The 22,500-nt window shown below is 44.7% G+C and overlaps 1 protein-coding gene across 4 annotated transcripts in view; it reads right to left on the bottom strand.

The window, feature by feature from the left end:
• The window catches only part of pusl1 (pseudouridine synthase like 1), a 58,469-nt gene that overhangs the window by 5,196 nt on the left and 30,773 nt on the right, over positions 1–22,500 (bottom strand). For all 4 annotated transcript variants that reach the window (XR_004210116.1, XM_031825778.1, XM_031825779.1 and 1 more), the window contains one exon: positions 14,368–14,538. Coding sequence is in view for 3 of the 4 variants with exons in the window: in XM_031825778.1 (XP_031681638.1) it covers positions 14,368–14,538 (171 nt within the window). In the remaining variant the exon portion in view is untranslated. The remainder of the gene's footprint in view (positions 1–14,367; positions 14,539–22,500) is intronic.

Below are 22,500 nucleotides of genomic sequence, written 5' to 3'. Positions count from 1 at the left end.
TTAGTCATAGTGCTGGGAGAATCTCCCCCCATATTAGTCATAGTGCTGAGAGAATCTCCCCCCATATTAGTCATAGTGCTGGGAGAATCTCCCCCATATTAGTCATAGTGCTGGGAGAATCTCCCCCCATATTAGTCATAGTGCTGGGAGAATCTCCCCCCATATTAGTCATAGTGCTGGGAGAATATCCCCCCATATTAGTCATAGTGCTGGGAGAATCTCCCCCCATATTAGTCATAGTGCTGGGAGAATCTCCCCCCATATTAGTCATAGTGCTGAGAGAATCTCCCCCCATATTAGTCATAGTGCTGGGAGAATCTCCCCCATATTAGTCATAGTGCTGGGAGAATCTCCCCCCATATTAGTCATAGTGCTGGGAGAATCTCCCCCCATATTAGTCATAGTGCTGGGAGAATCTCCCCCCATATTAGATAGAAGATAGAGGATAGAGAATAAGCCCTGAAGGGAAAATACTGGAGGTACAGCCGACTACCTCAAAATAAATAACATGATATTGTCAAAATGATTTACGATATATCGTCAAAAATAATATCCCCCGATATGCGACTGTATCGATTTTTCTTATTTTTCTCACCCCCACATCAGGAATTACTCATTGGCTTAATCGTCCTAAACTACCAACCAATCATCTCCCACAATACCTCCCTGCACGTGTCTTGGGCACCTCTACGTTCAGCATCAGCAGCTGAGCTGACTCCATACTGACACGAGGCAGAGCAGACAGACACTTGCTGCTTCATTAAAACTGGTTCATTATGATGATATAATGTTACTACAGTAGTTAGCTAGCTACCTTTTTATTGAAGGATCATTGTATTTAGTGTTGCACAAGCTGGTTAGTGTGATATAATGTTACTACGGTAGTTAGCTACCTTTTTATTGAAGGATCATTGTATTTAGTGTTGCACAAGTTGGTTAGTGTGATATAATGTTACTACGGTAGTTAGCTAGCTACCTTTTTATTGAAGGATCATTGTATTTAGTGTTGCACAAGTTGGTTAGTGTGATATAATGTTACTACGGTAGTTAGCTAGCTACCTTTTTATTGAAGGATCATTGTATTTAGTGTTGCACAAGTTGGTTAGTGTGATATAATGTTACTACGGTAGTTAGCTAGCTACCGTAGCTGGTTAGCTTCTCTTTATTGTGAAGTGGCTGTTTCTGGCTTAGAGATATAATGGAGTGTTGGTGTACATTATCAAACGTCAGACATACCTCTCCTTCCACCACTAAACTACTTAGCTAGATGCACAATTGCGGGACTAAGACCTTCTCGGGCAAAACGTCAAAAATGAATAACAGATTTTCTTGAGTGATTCAGGAAAACAAAATGGAGGGCGAAGTGTTGTTGTTGTTGTTGCTAGGTAACACGCTGAGATTCATGGGAAGAAGCTGCCAAGGGAATCGATTGGCTAAAATGAACTATTTTACTCAGTTGGTCACCGCTCAGATTATGGATGTGTCACTGCAACCTTAAAGGTCCTAAATTATGTCACCATTGCCCTTGATTCTAGGCAATGTTGTGTTGCTATTTTTATTGACTTGGCCAAAGCTTTTGATATGGTAGACCAGATATTCCCAAACTGGGGAACGCGCGATGCCGCCGGGGGTACGCCAAATACAAATGTGATTCACATTTGAAAGAAAAATAATAAATTCTTCATATTTTCAAACCATTTATATTTTCCTACCTGTTGCATTTGGGGCTGCTGGTAGCCTCGTGGTTGGACTAGTGAACGAAAGGTTGCAAGATCAAATCCCAGAGCTGATAAATAAAATCTGTCGTTATGCCCCTGAACAACCCACTGTTCCTAGGCCATCATTGTAAATAAGAATTTGTTCTTAACTGACTTGCCTGGTTAAATAAAGGTTACAAATAAAAAGTAGCCTCGTTTCCCTGCCAGAAATAAAATGAAACCATCTTGTGTTCAGCAAAATAACAACACAATACAGGTAGCCTCGTCAAATAATGAACATCCAATCACATTAACTGGTTCTCTCTCGAGGGAAGTATGTGACTGCTGCTCATTCTGTTTGCTGGAAAATAGATAAATAACAAAGTAGAGCTGGTATGAGTCCATAGAGACACATACTGCCAGCTCTACTGGTAGGACTGCTACTACCAGCTCTACTGGTAGGACTGCTACTACCAGCTCTACTGGTAGGACTGTTACTACCAGCTCTACTGGTAGGACTGCTACTACCAGCTCTACTGGTAGGACTGCTCTACTGGTAGGACTGCTACTACCAGCTCTACTGGTAGGACTGCTACTACTGGTAGGACTGCTACTACCAGCTCTACTTGTAGGACTGCTACTACCAGCTCTACTGGTAGGACTGCTCTACTGGTAGGACTGCTACTACCAGCTCTACTGGTAGGACTGCTACTACTGGTAGGACTGCTACTACCAGCTCTACTTGTAGGACTGCTACTACCAGCTACTACCAGCTCTACTTGTAGGACTGCTACTACCAGCTCTACTTGTAGGACTGCTACTACCAGCTCTACTGGTAGGACTGCTCTACTGGTAGGACTGCTACTACCAGCTCTACTGGTAGGACTGCTACTACTGGTAGGACTGCTACTACCAGCTCTACTTGTAGGACTGCTACTACCAGCTACTACCAGCTACTACCAGCTCTACTGGTAGGACTGTTACTACCAGCTCTACTGGTAGGACTGCTACTACCAGCTCTACTGGTAGGACTGCTACTACCAGCTCTACTGGTAGGACTGCTCTACTGGTAGGACTGCTACTACCAGCTCTACTGGTAGGACTGCTACTACTGGTAGGACTGCTACTACCAGCTCTACTGGTAGGACTGCTCTACTGGTAGGACTGCTACTACCAGCTACTACCAGCTCTACTGGTAGGACTGTTACTACCAGCTCTACTGGTAGGACTGCTACTACCAGCTCTACTGGTAGGACTGCTACTACCAGCTCTACTGGTAGGACTGCTACTACCAGCTCTACTGGTAAGACTGCTACTACCAGCTCTACTGGTAAGACTGCTACTACCAGCTCTACTGGTAGGACTGCTACTACCATCTCTACTGGTAGGACTGCTACTACCAGCTCTACTTGTAGGACTGCTACTACCAGCTCTACTTGTAGGACTGCTACTACCAGCTCTACTTGTAGGACTGCTACTACCAGCTCTACTGGTAGGACTGCTACTACCAGCTCTACTGGTAGGACTGCTACTACCAGCTCTACTGGTAGGACTGCTACTACCATCTCTACTGGTAGGACTGCTACTACCATCTCTACTGGTATTACTGCTACTACCAGCTCTACTGGTAGGACTGCTACTACCAGCAGTACTACACCTGTCGACGACACAAGTTTTTCTGCTTCCACGAGCACATCCAATGCTAGCATCAGTAATTCTACATTTGTTGTTAGCTCAGCTAGCATGGACACTGACAGTTGTGAATCTGATGCAGCCGAAGAACTACTGTCCCCCTTACCCGGGAAAGCACCAAGCTACTGTCCCCTTAACCGGGAAAGCACCAAGCTACTGTCCCCTTACCCCGGGAAAGCACCAAGCTACTGTCCCCTTACCCGGGAAAGCACCAAGCTACTGTCCCCTTACCCGGGAAAGCACCAAGCTACTGTCCCCTTACCCGGGAAAGCACCAAGCTACTGTCCCCTTACCCCGGGAAAGCACCAAGCTACTGTCCCCTTACCCGGGAAAGCACCAAGCTACTGTCCCCTTACCCCGGGAAAGCACCAAGCTACTGTCCCCTTAACCGGGAAAGCACCAAGCTACTGTCCCCTTACCCCGGGAAAGCACCAAGCTACTGTCCCCTTACCCGGGAAAGCACCAAGCTACTGTCCCCTTACCCCGGGAAAGCACCAAGCTACTGTCCCCTTACCCGGGAAAGCACCAAGCTACTGTCCCCTTACCCGGGAAAGCACCAAGCTACTGTCCCCTTACCCGGGAAAGAACCGAACAACAGACAGGGTCGTTGGACCATCGAAGAGAACTACACTGATGCGGGGTTCACTTATATTGGGAGTAGTGCCTTTCCTCAGCCACAGTGTGTTATATGGGCCTTTCCTCAGCCACAGTGTGTTATATGGGCCTTTCCTCAGCCACAGTGTGTTATATGGGCCTTTCCTCAGCCACAGTGTGTTATATGGGCCTTTCCTCAGCCACAGTGTGTTATATGGGCCTTTCCTCAGCCACAGTGTGTTATATGGGCCTTTCCTCAGCCACAGTGTGTTATATGGGCCTTTCCTCAGCCACAGTGTGTTATATGGGCCTTTCCTCAGCCACAGTGTGTTATATGGGCCTTTCCTCAGCCACAGTGTGTTATATGGGCCTTTCCTCAGCCACAGTGTGTTATATGGGCCTTTCCTCAGCCACAGTGTGTTATATGGGCCTTTCCTCAGCCACAGTGTGTTATATGGGCCTTTCCTCAGCCACAGTGTGTTATATGGGCCTTTCCTCAGCCACAGTGTGTTATATGTGCAAAAGTACTATCTCACAACTCTATGAAACCTTCACTCTTGCGCAGACATTTAGAAACAAAACATGTCCATTTGAAAAATAAGCCAAAGGTGTTTTTTGAGATAGAATAAAGATGACTGTCAAGTTGTAAGACATGTATAAAAGCAACAGATACCATTGATAATAAGAGGCTAGAAGTGTCTTACATGGTGAGCTACCAAGTGGCTGGGACAGGCAAGCCCCATACTATTGTGGAGGACTTAATTCTTCCTGCTGCCGTGGATATGGCTGGGACAATGCTGGGGGAAAAGGCCAATAACAACTATACAGACAATGTCTTCATCAAACAACACTGTTTCACGACCTATCAGTGACATGGCAGGAGATGTTTTGAAACCATTTCTGATTCGCATACAAGCCAGTGAATTCTATGCGTTACAGCTGGATGAGTCAACAGACGAGGCGGGCCTGGCACAGCTCCTGGTATATGTCTGTTACAGCTGGATGAGTCAACAGACGAGGCGGGCCTGGCACAGCTCCTGGTATATGTCTGTTACAGCTGGATGAGTCAACAGACGAGGCGGGCCTGGCACAGCTCCTGGTATATGTCTGTTACAGATGGATGAGTCAACAGACGAGGCGGGCCTGGCACAGCTCCTGGTATATGTCTGTTACAGCTGGATGAGTCAACAGACGAGGCGGGCCTGGCACAGCTCCTGGTATATGTCTGTTACAGCTGGATGAGTCAACAGACGAGGCGGGCCTGGCACAGCTCCTGGTATATGTCTGTTACAGCTGGATGAGTCAACAGACGAGGCGGGCCTGGCACAGCTCCTGGTATATGTCCGTTACAGCTGGATGAGTCAACAGACCTGTCGGGCCTGGCACAGCTCCTGGTATATGTCTGTTACAGCTGGATGAGTCAACAGACGAGGTGGGCCTGGCACAGCTCCTGGTATATGTCTGTTACAGCTGGATGAGTCAACAGACCTGTCGGGCCTGGCACAGCTCCTGGTATATGTCTGTTACAGCTGGATGAGTCAACAGACCTGTCGGGCCTGGCACAGCTCCTGGTATATGTCTGTTACAGCTGGATGAGTCAACAGACCTGTCGGGCCTGGCACAGCTCCTGGTATATGTCTGTTATGTTTATGGGGGGGTCAATTAAGGAAGACATCCTCTTCTGCAAACCGCTGGTAACCAGGACAACAGGAGAGGATATTTTGAAAGTACTGGACAGCTTTGTGACATCAAATTAACTTTGGAGGTAAAGATGTGTTGGGATCTGTACTGATGGTGCAAAAGCTGGAGTTTGAATGTTTGATGGGGTACGGGAAAATAAAAAGTTTGGGAACCACTGGAATAGGGAATAGAATAGGGGATAAGGGATAGAATAGGGAATAGACACAGTACTATTACGGCCACTGTCCGTGTTTAAATTATATTACTAATGCCCTAGATAATAGAAAGTACTGTGCCACCTTGTTCGTAGATTTATCGAAAGCTTTTGACACTGTAGACCATGCAATACTTTTGGGTAAGCTGATTTGAAGATATTACAAGGGTCTTTTATCCAGCTGAAACATGTTTTAAATGCAAATAAAACACATGTTATGATTTTTAATAGGTTCAAAAAGTTGGTTGAAAATACACTTGCACTTACGAGCTTAGAAGGTTCTCTAATTAACCAGGTCTCTGCATATAAATACTTAGGGATATGGTTGGATGATAAACTGTCTTTTAAAATGCATATTAATGAACTTTGTAAACAGCTAAAAATCAGGCTAGGCTTCCTCTATAGAAACAGGACAGGTTTGTCCTCTACAAATAGAAGACAAATGATACAAGCTACTTTTATGTCTGTTATAGATTATGGGGATATTATCTACATGCATGCTACGGCATCAACACTTAAATCGCTGGATGCTACTTATCATTGCGCACTTAGGTTTATTACGGGTGCTAGCTACAGAACTCACCACTGTGTTTTATATCAAAATGTGGTTTGGTCTTCGCTGTCCGTGAGACGAGAACAACAAGCTCTCGTGGTGTCTATAAAGCACTTCTGAATAAGCTACCTTCTTATTTATCATCACTCATCAACATTATAATTCCTAAAACCAGGTCTCAAGCATTTAAAAAAAAAATATTATTATTTTCTTTTACCTTTATTTAACTAGGCAAGTCAGTTCTTATTTTCAATGACGGCCTGGGAACAGTGGGGTTAACTGCCTGTTCAGGGGCAGAACGACAGATTTGTACCTTGTCAGCTCGGGGGTTTGAACTCGCAACCTTCCGGTTACTAGTCCAATGCTCTAACCACTAGGCTACGCTGCCACATGGATTACACTTGAGGCCCATGTGATTTCCACAGAGTTGGGTATGGCTCCCTTCTCCTGTTACGCTCCTTGCCTATGGAATAGCCTGCAGACTAAACTTAGACCTGAGACTCTTGTCCCCCTGTCGCCCATTTTAAATATTTATTGGAGGATTTGTATTTTTGTATTGCTTGTAACTGTTTCGGGTAATGCAAGTTATTGTGCTGTTAGTAGAATAACCTGTTAGGGGAATAACCAGTTAGGGGAATAACCTGTTAGGGGAATAACTGGGGAATAACCAGTTAGGGGAATAACTTGTTAGGGGAATAACTGGGGAATAACCTGTTAGGGGAATAACCTGTTAGGTGAATAACCTGTTAGGGGAATAACCTGTTAGGGGAATAACTGGGGAATAACCTGTTAGGGGAATAACCAGTTAGGGGAATAACCAGTTAGGGGAATAACCTGTTAGGGGAATAACCAGTTAGGGGAACAACCTGTTAGGGGAACAACCTGTTAGGGGAATAACATGTTAGGGGAATAATCTGTTAGTAGAATAACCTGTTAGGGGAATAACCTGTTAGGGGAATAACCTGTTAGGGGAATAACATGTTAGGAATAACCTGTTAGGGGAATAACATGTTAGGAATAACCTGTTAGGGGAATAACTGGGGAATAACCTGTTAGGGGAATAACCTGTTAGGGGAATAACCAGTTAGGGAAATAACCAGTTAGGGGAATAACCTGTTAGGGGAATAACTGGGGAATAACCTGTTAGGGGAATAACCTGTTAGGGGAATAACCTGTTAGGGGAATAACCTGTTAGGGGAATAACTGGGGAATAACCTGTTAGGGGAATAACCTGTTAGGGGAATAACCAGTTAGGGGAATAACCTGTTAGGGGAATAACCTGTTAGGGGAACAACCTGTTAGGGGAATAACATGTTAGGGGAATAATCTGTTAGTAGAATAATCTGTTAGTAGAATAACCTGTTAGGGGAATAACCTGTTAGGGGAATAACCTGTTAGGGGAATAACATGTTAGGAATAACCTGTTAGGGGAATAACCTGTTAGGAATAACCTGTTAGGGGAATAACCTGTTAGGGGAACAACCTGTTAGGGGAATAACCTGTTAGGGGAATAACATGTTAGGGGAATAACCTGTTAGGGGAATAACCTGTTAGGGGAATAACCTGTTAGGGGAAATAACCTGTTAGGGGAATAACCTGTTATGGGAACAACCTGTTAGGGGAATAACATGTTAGGGGAATAACCTGTTAGGGTGTAAGGGTGTAAATGTAACAATCTGTTGCTGTATTTGTTTGTGTTATCTGTGATGGTTTTGTTTGTCTTGTGTAAGTTTCTTAATCATTGTACCTAAACTGTATGTGTAAACATGTATACGCAGGGCCCAGCTGTAACAGAGACCTTGGTCTCAGTCTGTGTTCCTTGTTCAAATAAAGGTATAAAAAAAGGGGATATAATATGGAATAGGCAATAGGGGATAGAATAGGGAATAGAATAGGGAATAGAATAGGGAATAGGGAATAGAATAGGGAATAGGGAATAGAATAGGGAATAGGCAATAGGGGATAGAATAGGGAATAGAATAGGGAATAGGGGATAGAATAGGGGATAGAATAGGGAATAGGGGATAGAATAGGGAATAGAATAGGGAATAGGGGATAGAATAGGGAATAGGGGATAGAATAGGGAATAGAATAGGGAATAGGGAATAGAATAGGGAATAGAATAGGGAATAGGGAATAGAATAGGGAATAGGGGATAGAATAGGGAATAGGGGATAGAATAGGGAATATAATAGGGAATAGGGGATAGAATAGGGAATAGGGGATAGAATGGGGAATAGGGAATAGAATAGGCAATAGGGGATATAATAGGGAATAGTATAGGGAATAGGGGATAGAATAGGGAATAGGGGATAGAATAGGGAATAGGGAATAGAATAGGGAATAGGGGATATAATAGGGAATAGGGGATAGAATAGGGAATAGGGAATAGAATAGGGAATAGGGGATAGAATAGGGAATAGGGAATAGAATAGGGAATAGGGGATAGAATAGGGAATAGGGGATAGAATAGGGAATAGGGGATAGAATAGGGAATAGGGGATAGAATAGGGAATAGGGGATAGAATGGGGAATAGGGAATAGAATAGGCAATAGGGGATATAATAGGGAATAGGGGATAGTATAGGGAATATGGAATAGAATAGGGAATAGGGGATAGAATAGGGAATAGGGGATAGAATAGGGAATAGGGAATAGAATAGGGAATAGGGGATAGAATGGGGAATAGGGGATAGAATAGGGAATAGGGGATAGTATAGGGAATAGGGGATAGAATAGGGAATAGGGGATATAATAGGGAATAGGCAATAGGGGATAGAATAGGGGATAGAATAGGGGATAGAATAGGGAATAGAATAGGGAATAGGGCATAGAATAGGGAATAGGGGATAGAATAGGGAATAGGGGATAGAATAGGGAATAGGGAATAGAATAGGGAATAGGGGATATAATATGGAATAGGCAATAGGGGATAGAATAGGGGATAGAATAGGGGATAGAATAGGGAATAGAATAGGGAATAGGGCATAGAATAGGGAATAGGGGATAGAATAGGGAATATGGGATAGAATAGGGAATAGGGGATAGAACAGGCAATAGGGGATAGAATAGGCAATAGGGGATAGAATAGGGAATAGAATAGGCAATAGGGGATAGAATAGGGAATAGGGGATAGAATAGGGAATAGGGGATAGAATAGGGAATAGGGGATAGAATAGGGAATAGGGGATAGAATAGGGAATAGGGGATAGAATAGGGAATAGAATAGGCAATAGGGGATAGAATAGGGAATAGGGGATAGAATAGGGGATAGAATAGGGAATAGGGGATATAATAGGGAATAGGCAATAGGGGATAGAATAGGGGATAGAATAGGGGATAGAATAGGGAATAGAATAGGGAATAGGGCATAGAATAGGGAATAGGGGATAGAATAGGGAATAGGGGATAGAATAGGGAATAGGGAATAGAATAGGGAATAGGGGATATAATATGGAATAGGCAATAGGGGATAGAATAGGGGATAGAATAGGGGATAGAATAGGGAATAGAATAGGGAATAGGGCATAGAATAGGGAATAGGGGATAGAATAGGGAATATGGGATAGAATAGGGAATAGGGGATAGAACAGGCAATAGGGGATAGAATAGGCAATAGGGGATAGAATAGGGAATAGAATAGGCAATAGGGGATAGAATAGGGAATAGGGGATAGAATAGGGAATAGGGGATAGAATAGGGAATAGGGGATAGAATAGGGAATAGGGGATAGAATAGGGAATAGGGGATAGAATAGGGAATAGAATAGGCAATAGGGGATAGAATAGGGAATAGGGGATAGAATAGGGGATAGAATAGGGAATAGGGGATAGAATAGGGAATAGAATAGGGGATAGAATAGGGAATAGGGGATAGAATAGGGAATAGAATAGGGGATAGAATAGGGAATAGGGAATAGAATAGGGGATAGAATAGGGGATAGAATAGGCAATAGGGGATAGAATAGGCAATAGGGGATAGAATAGGGAATAGAATAGGGAATAGGGGATATAATAGGGAATAGGGGATAGAACAGGGAATAGGGGATAGAATAGGGATTAGGGAATAGAATAGGGAATAGGGAGTCATTCTATAGAGGGGATAGAATAGAAATAGGGGATAGAATAGGGAATAGAATAGGGGATAGAATAGGGAATAGAATAGGGGATAGGGAATAGGGAATCATTGTAGGTGCTACACTGTGAGAACTGGGTCACATTTAAATGAATGTGAATGCTGCTGTGCTGTCTGATGATGACGTGTAAGTGGTTAGTGGTTAGGTTTAGGAGTTAGGTTTATGGTTTGGGTTAAGTTTCATGTTAGGGTCAGGGAAAATAGGATTTTCAATGGAAATTAATTTTGGGTCCCCAAGAGGAAGAACATAACGTGTGTTTTATAACATGTTGACGTGGCAAACTGAACACTGACAAATTGAATGGGAACAGGAATACCATTTAGAGTAGGTTTTATGCCAAAACTATTTCTCAATATTACAAGAACAGAATAAAGAACAGAAAGCATTTGTTTCACATGAGGGGTTAGACTGGTGTCTGTGCTTGTGTCTGTATCAGATTTGTGTTACTGTGGAAAGTGAACATAAAACCAAAAATTGTAGAACATCCGACAACATTATAGAACAGCAACAACATTCTAGAACTGCAACAACATTCTAGAACTGCAACAACATTCTAGAACTGCAACAACATTCTAGAACTGCAACAATAGTCTAGAACCGCAATGAACATTCTAGAACAGCAACAACATTCTAGAACCACAACAACATTCTAGAACAGCAATGACATTATAGAACAGCAACCGCATTCTAGAACCACAACAACATTCTAGAACAGCAATGACATTATAGAACAGCAACCACATTCTAGAACCACAACAACATTCTAGAACAGCAATGACATTATAGAACAGCAACCACATTCTAGAACCACAACAACATTCTAGAACCGCAACAACATTCTAGAACTGCAACAGCATTCTAGAACTGCAACAGCATTCTAGAACAGCAACAACATTATCGAACAGCAACAACATTATAGAACCGCGATGAACATTCTAGAACAGCAACAACATTATAGAACAGCAACGACATTCTAGAACCGCAACAACATTCTAGAACAGCAACAACATTCTAGAAGCTCTCCTCCTCTGGAACTCCTCTGATCCTTGTGTAATCTCTTCCTGTCCTGTCCTGCCCTATCTCTCCAGTGCTCTTCATACTCTCCTACCACTACTCTATATCATTGTACACCACCATACTAAAAGTGCGGCGAAAGCTTTGGGCTTATCAATAATTCACAAGCAGGCTTCTCCTGTTTCTTATTATAGGGGCCTTTATGAAATACGCTACATGACCAACATGATATAAACACTCCTTCAAATGAGTAGAATCTGCTATTTCAGCCACACCCGTTGAAATAAAGTAAAAGAATGGTTTGCCCATATGAATGTACCCTACGACGTCACTGCAGTGATGAGACAGACGTTCTTCTTCTTTTGTTTACCTGTCTTATTATCTCTCTGTCAAACTGTGTTCAACTGTGTTGGATCTTGTTTCACGAGGACCACAATGGAAATAAGTCCCAGACTTTAATGGATTTTATCTTCAATGATTTGGAAGTGGTAGACCACACCAGCTCACAGAGCAGGACCGCCTGCTGTTACATCACTCACTACAGAACAGGACCGCCTGCTGTTACATCACTCACTACAGAACAGGACCGCCTGCTGTTACATCACTCACTACAGAACAGGACCGCCTGCTGTTACATCACTCACTACAGAACAGGACCGCCTGCTGTTACATCACTCACTACAGAACAGGACTGCCTGCTGTTACATCACTCACTACAGAACAGGACCGCCTGCTGTTACATCACTCACTACAGAACAGGACCGCCTGCTGTTACATCACTCACTACAGAACAGGACCGCCTGCTGTTACATCACTCACTACAGAACAGGACCGCCTGCTGTTACATCACTCACTACAGAACAGGACCGCCGACTGTCACATCACTCACTACAGGACCGCCGACTGTCACATCACTCACTACAGAACAGGACCGCCTGCTGTTACATCACTCACTACAGAACAGGACCGCCGACTGTCACATCACTCACTACAGGACCGCCGACTGTCACATCACTCACTACAGAACAGGACCGCCGACTGTCACATCACTCACTACAGAACAGGACCGCCTGCTGTTACATCACTCACTACAGAACAGGACCGCCGACTGTCACATCACTCACTACAGGACCGCCGACTGTCACATCACTCACTACAGAACAGGACCGCCGACTGTCACATCACTCACTACAGAACAGGACCGCCTGCTGTTACATCACTCACTACAGAACAGGACCGCCGACTGTTGCATCACTCACTACAGAACAGGACCGCCTGCTGTTACATCACTCACTACAGAACAGGACCGCCGACTGTTACATCACTCACTACAGAGTTCCAAACTGCCTCTGGAAGCAACGTCAGCACAATAACTGTTCGTCAGGGAGCTTCATGGCCGATCAGTCGCACACAAGCCTAAGATCACCATGCTCAATGCCAAGCGTCAGCTGGAGTGGTGTAAAGCTCGTCGCCATTGGTCTCTGGAGCACTGGAAACGCGTTCTGTGGGGTGATGAATCACGCTTCACCATCTGGCAGTCCGACGCTACGAATCTACCTGCCCGAATGCATAGTGCCAACTGTAAAGTTTGGTGGAGGAGGATTAATGGTCTGGGGCTGTTTTTCATGGTTCGGGCCCCTTAGTCCCAGTGAAGGGAAATCTTACTGCTACAGCATACAATGACATTCTAGATGATTCTGTGCTTCTAACTTGGTGGCAAAAGTTTGGGAAGCCCATTTCCTGTTTCAGCATGACAATTCCCCCACGCTAAAAGCGAGGTCCATACAGAAATAGTTTGTTGAAATCGGTGTGGAAGAACATTGCTGGCCTGCATCAGAGCCCTGACCTCAACCCCATCGAACACCTTTGGAATGAATTGGAAAACCGACTGCGAGCCAGGACTTAATCGCCCAACATCAGTACCCTAATGCTCTTGTGGCTGAATGGAAGCAAGTCCCCCTCAGCAATGTTCCAACATCTAGTGGAAAGCCTTCCCAGAAGAGTGGAGGCTGTTATAGCAGCAATGTTCCTACATCTAGTGGAAAGCCTTCCCAGAAGAGTGGAGGCTGTTATAGCAGCAATGTTCCAACATCTAGTGGAAAGCCTTCTCAGAAGAGTGGAGGCTGTTATAGCAGCAAAGGGGGGACCAACTCCATATTAATGCCCACGATTTTGGAATGAGATGTTCGATGAGCAGGTGTCCACATACTTTTGGTCATGTAGTGTATGTACACAGAGCTCTGGCCAAGAGAAAATGAGCTATCTAGCTAAATCTGGTGCAATGATATGTTGTCCCTGACAAATGAACACATGCATGTAAATATGACTGGTTTTAACTCACAGAGAGGAATACTCTTACACACCATCTGTCTCTCAACCCATATTCCAAGGGTTAATAATTAAGCCATGAAAACGGTATTTGATACAGGAACAACCCATCCAGAGGAATAAACCCCACAGACATTTTAGTTCCCCAAAGCTCTCTCCAACACCCCCCACTAACCTCCACTATGGATTATTCCCCTTCCAGGTAGAGGCCACTACAACGATCAGATCTGAAAAATAATGATTGATTCTAATAATATTCAGAGGGTTTTTAAACTAATCCAAATCCCCACCAATATAAACATGGTGTTGGGTACTAAAGGCTTTCTGACACACTGTGGCTACTGCACAGTTAGGGTTAGAGGTCTGAGGTTACCTGTGGAAATGTCTTTGTATACGAAAGCATCCCAAAGCTCCAAAATAGGGTTAGGATTAGGGTCAGGGGTTAGAGGTCAGAGGTTACCTGTGGAAGTGTTTGTGTACAAAGGCGTCTCCGAGTTCCAGACCGACCTTCTCCAGGGTCTTTACCGGGTCTTTAAACGGTGTCTCAGAGTTCAGGGCTCTGAAGGAGCTGAAGTTATGGGTACCCACCAGCAGGGAGGCAGCGTCGCGCATCGCACCAACATCCAGGTCCCTGTCAGGAGGAAGAGAAGGCAGGGGGCATATGTTAAAGGGTAAAGGTTAAGGGTTATATGTATGTTAATGTGTGAAATGTGTGGACTGTTCTTAACACCTGAGAGACAGGTAAGCTGCTCCCAAAAGAGTGATATGACTATCAATCAAATCAAATCAACTGTAAGGGGTGCAAAAGGTAACAGGTCACATGTCTCAGCCTCCAGTATTTATGCTGCAGTAGTTTATGTGTCGGGGGGCTAGGGTCAGTTTGTTATATCTGGAGTACTTCTCCTGTCCTATTCGGTGTCCTGTGTGAATTTAAGTGTGCTCTCTCTAATTCTCTCTTTCTTTCTCTCTCTCGGAGGACCTGAGCCCTAGGACCATGCCTCAGGACTACCTGACATGATGACTCCTTGCTCTCCCCAGTCCACCTGGCCGTGCTGCTGCTCCAGTTTCAACTGTTCTGCCATATTATTATTGGACCATGCTGGTCATTTATGAACATTTGAACATCTTGGCCATGTTCTGTTATAATCTCCACCCGGCACAGCCAGAAGAGGACTGGCCACCCCACATAGCCTGGTTCCTCTCTAGGTTTCTTCCTAGGTTTAGGCCTTTCTAGGGAGATTTTCCTAGCCACCGTGCTTCTACACCTGCATTGCTTGCTGTTTGGGGTTTTAGGCTGGTTTTCTGTACAGCACTTTGAGATATCAGCTGATGTACGAAGGGCTATATAAATACATTTGATTTGATTTGATTTGACATAGGAACTGGTATTGTACTAGGGGCTGACCCCATTTAGTCCACTGGTCAATTATTTGGTCGATAGGCTGTTGGTCGACTGAGATGTCTTTAGTCGAAGCATATAGCAAAAAAACAAAAAAAATATGACAAAAAACGACTAGGTTTTGTCGTGTCTTCTTCACGACTGTCTTGGTGTGTTTGGACCATGATAGTTTGTTAGTGATGTGAACGTCAAGGAACTCGAAGCTCTCAACCTGCTCCACTACAGCCCCGTCGATGAGAATGGGGGCGTGATCGGTCCTCCTTTTCCTGTAGTCCACAATCATCTCCTTTGTCTTGATCACGTTGAGGGAGAGGTTGTTGTCCTAGCACCACACGGTCAGGTCTCTGACCTCCTCCCTATAGGCTGTCTCATCCTTGTCGGTGATCAGGCCTATCACTGTTGTGTCATCGGCAACCTCAATGATAATGATGGTGTTGGAGTCGTGCCTGGCCGCGCAGTCATGAGTGAACAGGGAGTACAGGAGGGGACTGAGCACGCACCCCTGAGGGGCTCCAGTGTTGAGGATCAGCGTGGCGGATGTGTTGTTACCTACCCTTACCACCTGGGTGCGGCCCGTCAGGAAGTCCATGATCCAATTGCAGCGGAAGGTGTTTAGTCCCAGGGTCCTTAGCATATTGATGAGCTTTGAGGGCACTATGGTGTTGAATGCTGAGCTGTAGTCAATGAACAGCATTCTCACGTAGGTGTTCCTTTTGCCCAGGTGGGAAAGGGCAGTATGGAGTGCAATAGAGATTGCATCATCTGTGGATCTGTTGGTGCAGTTTGCAAATTGAAGTGGGTCTAGGATTTCTGGGATAATGGTGTTGATGTGAGCCATGGCCAGCCTTTCAAAGCACTTCATGGCTGCAGACGTGAGTGCTACGGGTCGGTAGTCATTTAGGCATGTTACCTTAGTGTTCTTGGGCACAGGCACTATGGTGGTCTGCTTGAAATATGTTGGTATTACAGACTCAGACATGTTGAGATGTCAGTGAAGACACTTGCCCGTTGGTCAGCGCATGCTCGGAGCACACGTCCTGGTAATCCGTCTGGCCCAGCGGCCTTGAATGTTGACCTGTTTAAAGGACTTATTCACATCGGCTGCAAAGAGCGTGATCTCAGAGTCGTCCGGAACAGCTGATGATCTCATGCATGTCTCAGTGTTGCTTGCCTCGAAGCGAGCATAGAAGCTATTTTGCTCGTCTGGTAGGCTCGTGTCACTGGGCAGCTCTCGGCTGTGCTTCCCTTTGTAGTCTGTAATAGTTTTGCAAGCCCTGCCACATCCGACGAGTGTCAGAGCCGGTGTAGTACGATTCGATCTTAGTCCTGCTTTGCCTGTTTGATGGTTAGTTGGAGGGCATAGCGGGATTTCTTATAAGCTTCCGTGTTAGAGTCCCGCTCCTTGAAAGAGGCCGCTCTACCCCTTAGCTCAGTGTGAATGTTGCCTGTAATCCATGGCTTCTGGTTGGGGTATGTACGTACAGTCACTGTGGGGACAAAGGTCCTCGATGCACTTATTGATAAAGCCAGTTACTGATGTGGTGTACTCCTCAATGCCATCGGAAGTATAACCACCATGGAGCTGTAGGTCTAAGAGCGCATCCTGTTCAGTCTTAATACTGTACTTAGGCACAGTGCCTTCGGAAAGTATTCAGACCCCTTGACTTTTTCCACATTTTGTTAGGTTACAGCCTTATTCTAAAATGGATTAAATCGTTGTTTTTACCCATAATGACAAAGTTAAATGTTTTCCTATTTTTATTTTATTTTTTTATAATACAAGTATTCAGACCCCAGATCCTTTGTTGAAGCACCTTTGGCAGCGATTACAGCCTCAAGGCTCAAGTATGATGCTACAAGCTTGGCACAAATGTATTTGGGGAGTTTCTCCCAATCTTTTCTGCAGATCCTCTCAAGCTCTGTCAGGTTGGATGGTGAGCATCACTGCACAGCTATTTTCAGGTCTCTCCAGAGAAATTCAGAATGGGTTCAAGTTCGGGCTCTGGTTGGGCCACTCAAGGACATTCAGAGACTTGTCCCGAAGCTGTGTGCTTAGGGTTGTTGTCCTGTTGGAAGGTGAACCTTCCCCGTCTGAGGTCCTGAGCTCTCTGGAGCAGGTTTTCATTAAGGATCTCTCTGTACTTTGCTCCGTTCATCTTTTCCTCGATCCTGACTAGTCTCCCAGTGTTGCAGAGATGGTTGTCCTTCTGGAAAGTTTTCCCATCTCAACAGAGGAACTCTGGAGCTCTGTCAGAATGACCATCGGGTTCTTGGTCACCTCCCGGACCAAGGCCTTTCTCCCCAGATTAATCAGTTTGGCCAGGTGGCTGACACCTCTAGGAAGAGTCTTCTTACATTTAAGAATGATGGAGGCCACTGTGTTCTTGGGGACCTTCAATGCTGCAGAATGTTTTGGTGCCCTTCCCCAGATCTGTGCCTCAACACAATCCTGTCTCGGAGCTCTACGGACAATTCCTTTGACCTCATGGCTTGGTTTTTGCTCTGACATGCACTGTCAACTGTGGGACCTTTATATAGACAAGTATGTGCCTTTCCAAATCATGTCCAATCATTTGAATTTACCAAAGGTGGGCTCCAGTCAAGTTGTTGAAACATCTCAAGGATGATCAATGGTAACAGGACGCACCTGAGCTCAATTTAAAGTCTCAAAGCAAAAGTTCTGAATATTTATGTAAATAAGGTATTTCAGTTTTTTATTTCTTTATAAATCTGTTTCACTTTGTCAGTATGGGGTATTGTGATGTCATTATGGGGTATTGTGATGTCATTATGGGGTATTGTGATGTCATTATGGGGTATTGTGATGTCATTATGGGGTATTGTGATGTCATTATGGGGTATTGTGATGTCATTATGGGGTATTGTGTGTACATTGATAAGAAAAAAAAAAAATCTAATCCATTTTAGAATAAGGCTGTAACAAAATATGGAAAAAGTCAAGGGGTCTGAAAACTTACAAATGCAATGTATATCAATACTTATATAGGCTACTGTATCAATCAATCAATGATTTATTTGGTCAAGTCTTCACACAGCATTTATGATCATTTATGATTTGAAATACAATCAAGCATTTCACTTTAAAAATCAAATAAAAACTTGAATAATTAGCTTGAACATTAAATAAACCGTTCCATTTCGGGAAATTGCGAATGAATGCGACTGTTTTTAGTCTTTGCTGTAATAAAAGCGTAGCAAATATAAAAACTACAATTGCTACAACAGACTCTCTGGTACGCTTATCATTTATTTTGTGTTGTTAACATTGTTCCAAACAGTCTGAAAAAAATTATTTTGTAATCTATACAGCACCTGGGTATTGTGATGTCATTATGGGGTATTGTGATGTCATTCTGGGGTATTGTGATGTCATTATGAGGTATTGTGTTTGTTCCTTATCTTCTTTTCTCTTGATCTCCAGTATTTTATTCCACACATCTGACTTCCTCAGTAAACATTCCCCTGTTTCGAGTTATTTGTCAAGTCCTCAGCATCCCATTTAGCTGTTCCATGTGTTCCAGTGTTCAGAGTTTGCTGGAACCAATTTATTGATGTGATTATGATTATGCTATGGGCCCTATTGTGTCCTCTACGGACGGGATTAGTTTTACTGGGGGAGGTCTGGTAATGTAATTATATACACAAAACACCACATCTGTAGTTTTAGTCCTGTCCAAATCTGCTATGTCAATCATTTTTACATTCACTGTTTTTTTGGATTTGTTGGCAAACTCCCAAGATCCTCTGATAATACTAGTTCCGTGCGAATCGACATCCCTGTTTTGAGAGAAGTGTCTGAGTTTGACAGGTGTTGCTCGCGGTTTGAGCAAGAAAACACAACAACGATTGGAGAAATCGAAACAAAGCGCTGTGCATAAACTATATATGAAATACCTACATGTAGCTCATCAACTTTACCAGTGAATGCATCAGTAAAAAATATTGATCCTCTTTAATGCAACCCTTGGTGTTAATAGACGGCAACGCAGCTGTATACAACTAACCTAAAGGTTTGGAAATGATAAGTTAACTTTCTCATCCGTAGCCCTTTAAAAATGCATCTCAAGTGCACTTGCACTGTTTTGGGGCAGCAGGGTAGCCTAGTGGTTAGAGTGTAGAGGCGGCAGGTAGCCTAGTGGTTAGAGTGTAGAGGTGGCAGGTAGCCTAGTGGTTAGAGTGTAGAGGTGGCAGGTAGCCTAGTGGTTAGAGTGTAGAGGTGGCAGGTAGCCTAGTGGTTAGGACATGGACTAGTAACCAAAAGGTTGCAAGTTCGAATCCCTGAGCTGACAAGGTCACAAATCTGTTGTTCTGACCCTGAACAAGGCAGTTAACCCACTGTTTCCCGGTAGGCCGTCATTGTAAATAAGAATTAGTTCTTAACTGACTTGCCTGGTTAAATAAAGGTAAAACATTTTTTTTTTTTTAGCTCCCATCTGAAAGCTGGACGGCACTTGGGGTCACTAAAATACCCTCATGATTAGGATCACACTTTCTCAATTCAAATATTATGCTGACACTATAGGAAATATGGTTTGGGAATGGTTTAGAAACTCAGGAATCAAGTTATCAGCGTGTCCCTGTCACCTGGACATGTCTACACGCCTAGAATAAACAATTGTCCATTTATTTAAATAATAATATTATAATAATTACAGGGGGCAATTTGGGAAAAAAAATAATCGTTCTCTGGAATATAAAGGGGATTCTGGAGTAATAATTACATACCCAACGTACCTATAGTAATATTCGTAAGAATAGGTCTTTGATGACGTGCATACGGTGCATACACGTGTCACGTAAAGAGAGGCAGGGTGCATACACGTGTCACGTAAAGAGAGGCAGGGTGCATACACGTGTCACGTAAAGAGAGGCAGGGTGCATACACGTGTCACGTAAAGAGAGGCAGGGTGCATACACGTGTCACGTAAAGAGAGGCAGGATGCATACACGTGTCACGTAAAGAGAGGCAGGGTGCATACACGTGTCACGTAAAGAGAGGCAGGGTGCATACACGTGTCACGTAAAGAGAGGCAGGGTGCATACACGTGTCACGTAAAGAGAGCCAGGGTGCATACACGTGTCACGTAAAGAGAGGCAGGGTGCATACACGTGTCATGTAAAGAGAGCCAGGGTGCATACACGTGTCACGTAAAGAGAGGCAGGATGCATACACGTGTCACGTAAAGAGAGGCAGGGTGCATACACGTGTCACGTAAAGAGAGGCAGGGTGCATACACGTGTCACGTAAAGAGAGCCAGGGTGCATACACGTGTCACGTAAAGAGAGGCAGGGTGCATACACGTGTCACGTAAAGAGAGGCAGGGTGCATACACGTGTCACGTAAAGAGAGGCAGGGTGCATACACGTGTCACGTAAAGAGAGCCAGGGTGCATACACGTGTCACGTAAAGAGAGGCAGGGTGCATACACGTGTCACGTAAAGAGGCAGGATGCATACACGTGTCACGTAAAGAGAGGCAGGGTGCATACACGTATCACGTAAAGAGAGGCAGGGTGCATACACGTGTCACGTAAAGAGAGGCAGGGTGCATACACGTGTCACGTAAAGAGAGGCAGGGTGCATACACGTGTCACGTAAAGAGAGGCAGGGTGCATACACGTGTCACGTAAAGAGAGGCAGGGTGCATACACGTGTCACGTAAAGAGAGGCAGGGTGCATACACGTGTCACGTAAAGAGAGGCAGGGTGCATACACGTGTCACGTAAAGAGAGGCAGGGTGCATACACGTGTCACGTAAAGAGAGGCAGGGTGCATACACGTGTCACGTAAAGAGAGGCAGGGTGCATACACGTGTCACGTAAAGAGAGGCAGGGTGCATACACGTGTCACGTAAAGAGAGGCAGGGTGCATACACGTGTCACGTAAAGAGAGGCAGGGTGCATACACGTGTCACGTAAAGAGAGGCAGGGTGCATACACGTGTCACGTAAAGAGAGCCAGGGTGCATACACGTGTCACGCAAAGAGAGGCAGGGTGCATACACGTGTCACGCAAAGAGAGGCAGGATGCATACACGTGTCACGTAAAGAGAGGCAGGGTGCATACACGTGTCACGTAAAGAGAGGCAGGGTGCATACACGTGTCACGTAAAGAGAGGCAGGGTGCATACACGTGTCACGTAAAGAGAGGCAGGGTGCATACACGTGTCACGTAAAGAGAGGCAGGGTGCATACACGTGTCACGTAAAGAGAGGCAGGGTGCATACACGTGTCACGTAAAGAGAGGCAGGGTGCATACACGTGTCACGTAAAGAGAGGCAGGGTGCATACACGTGTCACGTAAAGAGAGGCAGGGTGCATACACGTGTCACGTAAAGAGAGGCAGGGTGCATACACGTGTCACGTAAAGAGAGGCAGGGTGCATACACGTGTCACGTAAAGAGAGCCAGGGTGCATACACGTGTCACGCAAAGAGAGGCAGGGTGCATACACGTGTCACGCAAAGAGAGGCAGGATGCATACACGTGTCACGTAAAGAGAGCCAGGGTGCATACACGTGTCACGTAAAGAGAGCCAGGGTGCATACACGTGTCACGTAAAGAGAGCCAGGGTGCATACACGTGTCACGTAAAGAGAGCCAGGGTATGAATGGAATGTTTTTCCTAGACAAATTAGGGATTTCGGGTAACAGAACATTTCAGTCAGAAATGGCTGTAAAATGATGTTGCAGCTTCAGCAACACGGACAGCGCGAGACACACGGTTGGATGTTCTGTGGTGGTAGAGGAGAGAGCGACGACGGTCACAGTCACCAAGCCCGAACTATATAATCAATTGCTGGTCGGTCTCTCTCTAGTCATTTGTGAGTCTTAATTATTTCATCAAACAGTTCGCTTAAAGCATCAGACAAGCTCAGTGCATATAGTTGATTGGATTAAAACACATAGGATGTTTTGACCAATTTACAGAGGCCTCATGGTCAACTAAGATTAGTTTTTTTGTGTGTTTATTTTCAGGCGCAGCCCTGTAGTGTTCTCTCACTGTTCTGCTGAATACCAGGGATCCTTATGGATGGGAGGGAGGGAGAGAGGAGGAGGGAGTGAAAAAGAGAGAGAGATGAAAGGAGGGATGGATAGAGGCTGAGGGAAAGAAAACAAGAGAGAATTGGAGAGTGAAAATGTAAGAGAGAGGGAGGGGGGAATAGAGGGAGGGAGA

Source organism: Oncorhynchus kisutch, linkage group LG5 (genome assembly GCF_002021735.2).
Source record: "Oncorhynchus kisutch isolate 150728-3 linkage group LG5, Okis_V2, whole genome shotgun sequence".
NCBI classification, from domain to species: domain Eukaryota; kingdom Metazoa; phylum Chordata; class Actinopteri; order Salmoniformes; family Salmonidae; genus Oncorhynchus; species Oncorhynchus kisutch.
This window is presented reverse-complemented; position numbering and strand designations above follow the sequence as displayed.